The sequence below is a fragment of the Sinocyclocheilus rhinocerous genome, unplaced genomic scaffold (genome assembly GCF_001515625.1).
Source record: "Sinocyclocheilus rhinocerous isolate Xijiao unplaced genomic scaffold, SAMN03320098_v1.1 scaffold113, whole genome shotgun sequence".
NCBI classification, from domain to species: Eukaryota; Metazoa; Chordata; class Actinopteri; order Cypriniformes; family Cyprinidae; genus Sinocyclocheilus; species Sinocyclocheilus rhinocerous.
The window spans coordinates 613,358-624,168 of NW_015646846.1; the positions used below are offsets into that span (position 1 = coordinate 613,358).

General features: G+C 35.9%; 1 protein-coding gene across 1 annotated transcript; it reads left to right on the forward strand.

The window, feature by feature from the left end:
• Positions 1 to 2,916: 2,916 nt before the first annotated feature.
• Positions 2,917 to 7,440, forward strand: psmf1 (proteasome inhibitor subunit 1). Its single transcript, XM_016512226.1, has 7 exons — positions 2,917 to 3,217; positions 3,496 to 3,566; positions 3,809 to 3,961; positions 4,075 to 4,157; positions 4,810 to 4,998; positions 6,956 to 7,009; positions 7,254 to 7,440. The coding sequence occupies exons 1-7, from the start codon at positions 3,160 to 3,162 to the stop codon at positions 7,414 to 7,416; spliced, it is 771 nt and encodes a 256-aa protein (XP_016367712.1). The 5' UTR covers positions 2,917 to 3,159; the 3' UTR covers positions 7,417 to 7,440.
• The last annotated feature ends 3,371 nt before the right edge of the window (positions 7,441 to 10,811 follow it).

Consider the following 10,811-nt stretch of genomic DNA (forward strand, 5'->3'; position numbering starts at 1 on the left):
AACAAGGACCATATGCTCCACCTGGACTGTGTGTAATGTGCTCAACAGGACAAGAGCAGCCAAAGCACGCTAACAACATCTCACACTCAGCATGGATTCACCCTCATCCATCCATCTATCTATCATTGTATTTTATAGTTGCACGTCTATTTGCATGTTTTTAAGGCAATGTTTTGAAGATTTCGTTTGAAGATAATGTTTGATTTTACTACAATGCTACTTGCAACCACACTATTATAATTTGTCATGCAGTAAAACCTTTACTAAGTAACCACAATTTATGGTTACAGAAATGTTTTTGTGTCTAAACTTCTGCAGATGTATGGCATGATGCTAGAATAACAAAATAATTAAAATAATTATATAAATAAAATAAACTATGGAAGTACTAACTGTCAGATGACTCTCCATAATACAGTTTATTTGGATGATTTATCACGTGACTTGTTACTATGTTGTGATAAGTAGCTTCATGGAGCTGGTCTGGCTTTGATGTGCAACTGAATAGTTTGTTTTTCATGATAATGCTGCGTCATGTCTGGACCTCATTAGGCAAACAGCTGAAAACCTTCACACATGGTGGCCTTATTCTCAGGCAAACCTGAACCTGTGTGGACAAACCTACTGAAACTATGAGCCCTTATTTTATGTATGTGATCTGAAGTCAACATATGCCTTCAAGACCGCTGGCTCTGGCTTACAGTAAATCCTCAAGACTATGAGAACTGAACTGATCTAATCTTTCCAAGCTGAAGACCTACAGTTTTTAAGTTTACTGCGGCGAGAGGAAAAAGTGACAAATGCTAGAGTGTTGTCGGTGGTTGCTAGGACATTGCTATGCAGTTGCTACGGAGGGATTTTTGCAGTTTGCAATTATTCTACAGCATTTTTTCAGGTGACTTCAAGTCAGGTGTATCATGTGCAATTTCCCAATTCAAGCTAGATTTTCTAAAAACAAGTCAAAAAGAAATAAATAAATAAATTTTACTATTGCAAGATTAATCCACAGGTGATTGCATATATAGCTAAAGATATAGATTTAGCACCTTCACCATAAATCTTTGAGATTTTTTCACATCTTATCATAAGCCAGGTAAAAATCATAAGTCAGATTGCTAATAAATGTAAAAGCATACCTCTATTCTGCACCTAAACAGCACGTTGGTTGCTTTAGATGTCGGTCAGACTGCCTCATGGACCGTTTTTGGCTAAACTAGGATGAAAAGTGGTCTAGTCAAAAGTCTAGTTAGACATTATATACTGTTGCCATGATTTATCACTTTTCATTAAAGCAGATACTTTTGAGTACACATATGACAGCAGTAAAGACTAATGTAGATGGGCAGTACTGTGTATTACTCTTATGCTGTAGTATAAACATTTCTTGAAGGGGAGCCATGAATCATGAACCCTTGAACTTTGAGTGCCATCATACAGAGACGACACTGAGCTGACGCACAGGCTCTTGATTGCTGTTAGCATCAAACACACATCTGGAGGCCATAATGGCAACATGACCATTTTCAAAACTCCCTTGAGAGCAAATGAGTAGTTGACAAGAAATGTCAAGCTGTGACAGAAATGTTCTGCAGTGTGACATGCTATATAAACGATATTAAACAACATTTTTCTTATATAATTACTGTTCCAAAGTTTGGGTCATTAAGATTTTTAAATGTTTCTGAAAGAAGTCTCTAATGCTCACCACGGCTGCATTTATGTGTTGAAAAATCCAATAAAATAGTATACAGTGAAATATTATTAAAATTTAAAATAATTCCTGTTTAAAATAATATCACAGGTTTATTCCTGTGATGCAAACTGAATTTCCAGCATCATTACTCCAGTCTTCAGCATCACATGATCCTTCAGAAATCATTTTAATATGACGATTTGCTGCAGTTCTTACATTTCTTATTATTATCAAATTATTGAAAACAGTTGTGCTGCTGCTTCTTTTTTTTTGTAACATTATAAATGTCTTTACTGACAAATTTGATCAATTTAATGCATCTTTGCTGAATAAAAGTATTAATTAAAAAAAAATCTTACTAACCCCATTAAAAGACTACATGAAACACTCAAATTCATGTCAAACTGCATAACTTTCCAGAAATTCACAGCGCACTTCATTGATCAGATTTTCAGTGTGGTTTATAGTTATATACAGCATTTTGTTTAATACAGTATTTATAGTTTACTAGAGGAGAAAGTCCCAGACTTGAATCTAAGTGTTCTTTAAATAAAAGTTAAACGGTTCGTAGGGCTCTTGTAAGAGCTGTAACTGAATGTAAGCAACACTGAAGCACTGATTTGATGGCAGGCCTGCTCTCTGAAGTAAGCTTCTGTGCAATGTGTTTTCAATGCACTGTAAGTCAAACCAGATGTTGATGTTATTGTTATTTTTAGCTATTGTTATTGTTATTGTTATTTCTAGCATGTCACATCACTTCACTTTATATATATATATATATATATATATATATATATATATAACTTTATCAAAAGGCTCCATTACATGCAGGTGGTGACTGAAAGAAAGTGCTTAAATGTTACAAGAAAGTACTGTGAATGGTATCACATTGTATAAGGTAGTGTATAAATTAATTAAAAGCTGTAATACTTACATTGTGATCTTTTATAGGACAACACACTAAACTCCACATACAAAACGCCCAACATTTCCAGGCAAACAAACAAACGACCGTAATAATTCGAATAAACTCTAAAATATTCAGGTTAAAATGTATGTAAGTAATATAACTGGTGCTATGGTATATCAGTTTCTGTTTGATTAGTGTCAAAGCGTGTTATAAATCAGATGCTTGAAATTATGTGAAAAACAATTTTCCAAAAGTGTCCCTTCGCTTTTAATGTCAGCGGAACGAAGGTTCAGTGAGTTGTTTCCAGTCGGGAATATTTCTGGTCGGACCTCTTCAGCATGACAAACAAAATTAGAAATAAACATTTGTGAAATTCAAGTTTAAAAAAACCTATAGACCTTGCAAAACGCACGTAATATTAAAATTCAAACTAAATATTTAGTGTTACAGCTGCGGCGTCCATACGCCATGCATTCAGAGTGAAGTCGCTGTTTATTTTCACACAGACAGCGGTTTGTTTTGGTTTCATTTCTTCTGAATATCACTGTGTTTAAAGATGGCAGGACTGGAGCTGCTCTTCAACTGCGTAGCAAACTCTATAACCTGTTCCCAAGATGCTCTGATTTGTTTTGAAATAAACATTTGTGAAATTCAAGTTTAAAAAAAACCTGTAGACCTTGCAAAACGCACGTAATATTAAAATTCAAACTAAATATTTAGTGTTACAACTGCGGCGTCCATACGCCATGCATTCAGAGTGAAGTCGCTGTTTATTTTCACACAGACAGCGGTTTGTTTTGGTTTCATTTCTTCTGAATATCACTGTGTTTAAAGATGGCAGGACTGGAGCTGCTCTTCAACTGCGTAGCAAACTCTATAACCTGTTCCCAAGATGCTCTGATTTGTTTTGTACACTGGGAAATAGTGAAAAATGGCTATAAATGTCTGGGCATTGGAGATGAGGTAAGTCAGTGGTGACTTTGACTGTTTATACGTGATAATCTGTTGCAAAAACTAGCAGGCATGTGTGTTTACTAAAATGTCATACAAAAAGACACTTAAGTCACACTTAAAATGTCTGATTGTCATTGCATTACGTAAAATATCAAGCTAACATACATCTGCAGCAAATGGTTTACTAGTTTGTTTTGGTGCAAGGTATCGCAAACATTTGCCTGATTAGAAATGATCGATTTTCCACACAGCCTAAAGATGGAGAGAAGAAGTCAGAACTGCTTCCACCCGGCTGGAGTGAAAGCAAGGAGCTGTACGCACTCAGATACAGATCAAATGATGACAAGTCAAACCTGCTGCTCAAAGCCTTCACGGTGGATTCAACCCTGATCTTCAATCTAATGGTAATAAAGTTGAATTACATGCAGTTCAGTCATTACTGCACGGCCTGTCATCACGGATAACAGATTAATGTCAGACTGAATGTTTTTTACACTTTTTTCCACATCTTTTGCAGGACTCCACGACAGAAAAAGTAACCGATCTCACAGTTAACGTCAGTGAGTATGTTGATGAAGCCAATCTGCAGACTTTTGAAAGGTTTGTGAACTGATTTGGCGCAGCTTCATGGTTTTTATGCTCTCCGTCATCAGTGCAAATTGTCTGAAATGCTTTTACACCATTTTCTGGCCTGTTGACCATTTCAGGCCAGTTTCATATATGTTGCAAATTTAGATTTCTTTATTATAGGTTATATTTTTCACAACACAGTCATGGGTTAGGGGAGGAGAATTATAAAAATTATATGCACAATGATGCAACATTATTTATATTCGTGTATATACAATTGTATAAACTAAAGGTTTGGAAATGTTTATATTTTTGAAAGATGTTGATAGTTTTCATTTGCCAAGCATGGCTTAAATTGATCAAAAAACATTTATAATGTTGGAAATTTCTGTTTCAGATAAATGCAGTATTTTTTCAAACTTTACGTTCATCTGAGAATCTTCAGTGTTTGAAATCACTTGCATCATGACATTTTTACAAAGATCATTTCTTTTGCCATAGTGCTCTGGACATATTCAAGCTCTTTCTCTAAAAAATGCTAAATGCCTACGTATTTGGGACAGTTTCAATATCATACGTGTTCTCTAGCCATCATAAATCATAAGACACATCAATAAAATCTGGATAGATGAATCAAAAAGAAATGTATACATGTTCTAACATATCCATTTTGCTCTTTCAGTGTGTTTAAGAACACAGACGAGCTGATCACGAAGCTAAAGTCCTCACTGCTGCCCCCTAAAAAAGAGGAGCGTCAAGGAAAGACGGAGAAGAAGACAAAAAGCGAAAGAGTCTCAAACTTAAGGGACCCTCACAGTGATCCTCTCCTGATCCCGACCAGAGGCCCTCCAAGCAGACACCCACCCAACTGGTGAACTTTCAGTGTCTCATTCCTTTATCTCATGCAAATTATAGATTGATTTCAGGGGTGTCAACTTTTAAAGAGAATTTTTGGGTCATTTTGAGATGCAGTCTTTGTAGGATGCAGGAGATTTGTATAGCACAGTTGCCCTAACAGTACTCGAGCAGCCAGCTGTTGCCATGGTAACCGCCCCAGGTGATTTCAACTTCTGTTCGGAAACATCTGTTTGATGGCAGGTGAAAATATGCACACTGAATAATTTGTACTGTTTAAAAACAGTTAAAATATGAAATAGGAACTTATTTAGGATAGTCAGTCCCCTGTGTTTATGCTTTCATGGTCTGTATGTCCATGATTTAAAAAATGCTGAAGTACAAAAACAAAACATTTACTGTTAGTATGATGAAATAGTTTTCTGATTTCAAAGGATTGGATAATTATCTGCAGAATGAAACTTTTCTGCAATAGAGTGCATTAGTGCCCATCCAGTTTTTCAGTGGCGCTGATTTTTTGCACTTTTTTTTTTCCATAGGGATTTTAAAAGAGTCTTTGTTAAAGGCAGAGTAAACGATTTCTGGTAGCCAATGTTGATATTTGAAATCACCAAAACAAACACGCCCCTACCCCAAAAGGGTCTTGCCCCTATTTTGATAGCTCCGCCCCACATATACGTACGCAACCCAGGCAACGATTAGTTCTGTGAAACAAAGCAACTTTCTTATTTAATATTTAGCAGTGTGAGTCTAGAGTGAGAGCTCTCACTGCTGCGCTGTGTCTATTTTTTGAAGCACTGAGGGTTTTGTGTGTCTGGCGCTGCAGACTGTGGACTGAGAGACAGGGTGAGAGATGCCCTGTGCCAGCATCACTTTCATCAAAAACAGCCAGTTTGGGGGATTTTGTAAAGTCTGGTTGGATGAAACCCACTCAAACATTTATATATATACTAGGAAGGAGTATCTCAGAACGACTTGCTTGTGGGCGTGATGTAATTCAGTCAAACATGTTTTTGCTGCCAAGCCACCGTCTCGAGTTCAAGCCAAAGAGCCCGTAGACTTTCAAAACACTGAGGTGAGTCACACCGGCAAATGTTGTGCCACACCACCAAATAATCATCTATATACTGAAAAATGAACAATCAATCAAATCAACAAAAATAACGACCTTTGATGTTGTTAAAAACTGTGTGTGTTTGGCTGTTTGCATTTTATGGCATTGAATGATGCAAAAATGCCACAAATGCTATATTATATATGTGTATATATACACTGTCATTCAAAAGTCTATCTATCTATATGTGACCCTGGAGCACAAAAGCAGTCTTAAGTCGCTGGGGTATATTTGTAGCAATAGCCAAAAATACATTGTATGGGTCAAAATTATTGATTTTTCTTTTATGCCAAAAATCATTAAGATATTAAGTAAAGATCATGTTCCATGAAGATATTTTGTAAATTTCCTACCGTAAATATATCAAAACTTAATTTTTGATTAGTAATATGCATTGCTAAGAACTTCATTTGGACAACTTTAAAGGCGATTTTCTCAATATTTTGATTTTTTGCACCCTCAGATTCCAGATTTTCAAATAATTGTATCTTGGCCAAATATTGTCCTGTCCTAACAAACTATACATCAATGGAAAGCGTATTTATCCAGCTTTCGGATGATGTATAAATCTCAATTTCGAAAAATTGACACTTAAGACTGGTTTTGTGGTCCAGGGTCACATATGTATGTGTATATAAACAACAACTGTCACAGCTTTTAACTGACATTCAACTAACCAGCCAACAGAACAACTAACCAGAAAATACTGAACACAGGACTGCTAAAACTAATTTCAAGAAAAATAAAAAATTTAATTTTGAAAATGTTAAATGCGGAAATAAAAAATGTAAGACTTCTTTTTAATACAGTGTAACAGAACGTTTCCGAAATGTCTTTCTTTGTGTGTTGTTTTTTTTAGGCCTGACCCGATGGCTCCATTTGCTGCAGGCGGTGCCGATCTGGACCCTTTCGGGTGAGAAATCCCATCAATTATTTGTCAAAACAGTCATCTTTAAATGCATCATGCATGTTGACCTGTAGATTACAGAAGTATTTTTGGACCACCCTTATGTAGAATAGAACAGCTGGGGGAAAAAAATGCTTGGTTTGCCCTCTTAGAATAACAGATATCAAAGAATATTTATGAACTCAAATGAATAAGTGCACCTTCAAGGAACGACCGTGCTCACTGAATTATTAATTGGTTCTTTCTCCAGGGGAAGAGCAGGAGGGATGATCGTCGATCCATTACGTGCCGGGTTTCCTCGCTCAGGGTTTGACCCCTCCTCTGGTATTCCTGGAGTCCTTCCTCCCGGCGCTGTGCCCCCTGGTGCCCGCTTTGACCCCTTCGGGCCAGTTGGGCGACACAGGCCTGGGTAAGAGCTTTAATGGGATCTTTACAGTTTGAGTTCAGATGTAAAACTGCCATTACCTCATTTGACATCATATCCTCACCTCTGATAAATTTGTATATATATATAAAATAGATGTCACTGTTATCTTTGCATGATATTTACACATTTTCCAAGTGTGGCTTAAGTATCCAAATACTGTACCATGCTATTTTTTTTTAAAGTTATTCGCTGTTCCATGCACATGAATGAATCAAACGGGTATTGCAACAAAAGGATTTATTTCACGCATGGAAACTGTATAAAAAAGGTGACAAATTTGCCTTGAATATACATGAAGTGGTTACAGACTTAAAATGCACAGCTCACATTGTACACATGCAATTCAAACACCCCCGCTCTCTACATTAAAAAACAGAGCGATTGGCCCAAAAGTACTGTGGTACTGCATTTAATTTGAATACATAACAGTCTGTTTGGCCCACACAAGTATTATGCACATCATTAAGCCTCTGCAGTGTTAATAGAGCTGCGTGTGTGTGTGTTTTCTAGGAGCTCTTTATAGCCTGACTTCATGATTAACCTTCACAGATTGTACAATGATGATAATTTAGTAACAAAGATGAGCAGCTGCTTCTAATCAGCCCAAACGACTACAAGCCCTATTATTGTGCGCATTTTATCGCATACTGTCATACTACACTTAGTATTTCTGCAATATGTGCACATTTTCTGTATGCATGGAATACCCGGATGACCTACTACATGTTGCAGTACACAATATGATTGAAATATTTATTCAGTAAATGACTTGTGGTTGCATTTATTTGATTAAAATGACTGTAAAAGCAGTAATATTGTGAAATATTATTAGAATTTAAAATAACTTCTCTATTTGAATATATTTTAAACTGTAATTTATTTCTGTGATGCATAGCTGAATTTTCAGCATCATTACTCCAGTCTTCAGTGTCACATGATCCTTCAGAAATCATTCTAATATGCTGATTTGCTGCTCAAGAAACATTTCCTATTATTGTCAATGTTTAAAACAGTTGTGCTGCTTAATATTTTTGTGGAAACATTTTGTAACATTATAAATGTCTTTACTGTCACTTTCGATCAATTTAATTCATCCTTGCTGAAAAAAAGTATGAATTTATTTACAACAAAAAAGAAAAGAAAAAAAATCTTACTGAGTCCAAACTTTCTCAATACAGTGACTTGCTCAGTTCAGGTTGTCCTGTTGAAAAAGCATTACAACATTGCCTAATGTCTTGAAATGACACTGACATTCATTTAGGGGCTTGTGCATGAGCAATGTGACCAACAGCACAGATTTGGTGTAATATAAATGCTTAGTGTGCTCATTACTAGATCCTCTGTGCTTACAAGACAATATTTTACACAATTGAAGATGTGAAAGCAATTTAGCACTTTCCCTTTTTCTTGTACCTTTACATCACACCATAACCAACATCTTACAGTTAATAAATGACAGATGTTTACTATAATTTAATGATGTATCAAAGAAACATTACAACTAGTCCATTTCACTTTAAAAAGCACTTAAGTGATGCATCAAGCGAACACATCACACTTTATACACCACCAAATATTCAAAGGACAGTGTTCAAACAATCTTTAGACTTTCACTGCCATAGTACATATATTGTGTAAAGAATATTTAATATGTGAAATAAATTATAGGTATGTGACAATATTCTCTCTCTCTCTCTCTGATATAATGTGCTCTCATTAACCATTGGGTTTAGTGTATCAGTAAAAAAAAATCTTACTTTGTGTTTTCTTTTTAAAGATTCAAGCTAATAACTTTTATACATGTGGGAAAAAAAATCATAATATCCTTTATTCTAGTGACTCCAAAGGCTCACTTGAAGAACTTAAACAAGTGCACTTTTGAAAAGTCTATTAATGCAATGTGAATTATGCTTTCCCCAGCTTTATATATTAGTTACCAGTTCGATTGAAGGAATAGTTCGCCCCAAAATGAAACTGTACTCACCTTCAGGCCATCCAAGACGTAGATGAGTTTTTTTTTTTATCATCAGAACAGATTTGGAGAAATGTATCAATCCATCACTTGCTCACCAGTGGATGCTCTGCAGTGAATGGGTGCCGTCAGAATGAGAGTCCAAATAGCTGAGAAAAACATCACAATAATCCACAAGTAATCCACACCACTCCAGTCCATCAATTAACATCTTGTGAAGTGAAAAGCTGCACATTTAACAAAATAAATAAAATCTATCATTAAGGTGTTTTAACTTTAAACTCCTGGCCAAAATATGAGTCCATAATCCATAATAATGCTTCCTCCAGTCAAAAAGTCCATCCACTGTTGTCCTCTCACTTTAAAATCCATGACATATTTGTTTAGAACTGTTTTGGCTTGTAAACGGTGCTTGATCTGTGTATATTTCTCTCCTGATTCAGATGACTTTTTAACTGAAGAATGCAATATTATGAATAGAGAACTCGTCTTTAAACAACGGAAACAATAGTTTGAAGTTAATCATGGCTTAATAATGGATTTGTTTCTCATGAACAAACAGCTTGTGGATTACTTTCATTACTTGAACTGGATTATTGTGATGTATTTCTCAGCTGTTTGGACTCTCATTCTGACGGCACCCATTCACTGCAGAGGATCCATTGGTGAGCAAGTGATATAATGCTAAATTTCTCCAAATCTGATCCAATGAAGAAACAAACTCAACTACATCTTGGATGGCCTGAGGGTGAGTACAACATACATTTTTGGGTGAACCGATTCTTCAATGCCATTATAAAGCTGTTCTACACAGAGCAATATACTTGGTTTGTATTTTGGATACCCCACACCCGGAAATATAGCACTGCAGGGTAACCTTTACTACATCTAAGACATGTAATACATCTGCTTAGTTTTGATTACAATCTTGCTTTTGAACAGTGTACTTATAGAAAACAGCTACTATCTCAGTAGGAAAACCAAACCAAAGTAAGGACAGCTTCATCTGGGATCAAGTACACATGCTTATGTGCTATAACTAGGGATGTAACGATTAACCGCGAGCCGGTTGAAAATCGATTTAAATATGTGACGATTCAAATCGGTTGAGATGCTAAACAAATCACGATTCATTTAGGGGTAAGAGTTTATATGAATGTGTGTCTGAGGGGAACTTACTGTCTTTAGAAAAGTTTAGATGGTATTTTTTCTTTTCATCTTGCATCTAGTTCATATGTGCAGCGCTTCTTTGTTTACAGCGGAAACGCTTTAAGCGCCACCTGCTGGAGAGAGTGAATCTGCGTCTCATTCAGCTCGTCTGCTATTTCATGCAGATATTTTTATGTATAGTTTCACAAAACTGAAGTCAAACCATTCTGTTTTTGCTTCAAATTTCGAAATTATACAAT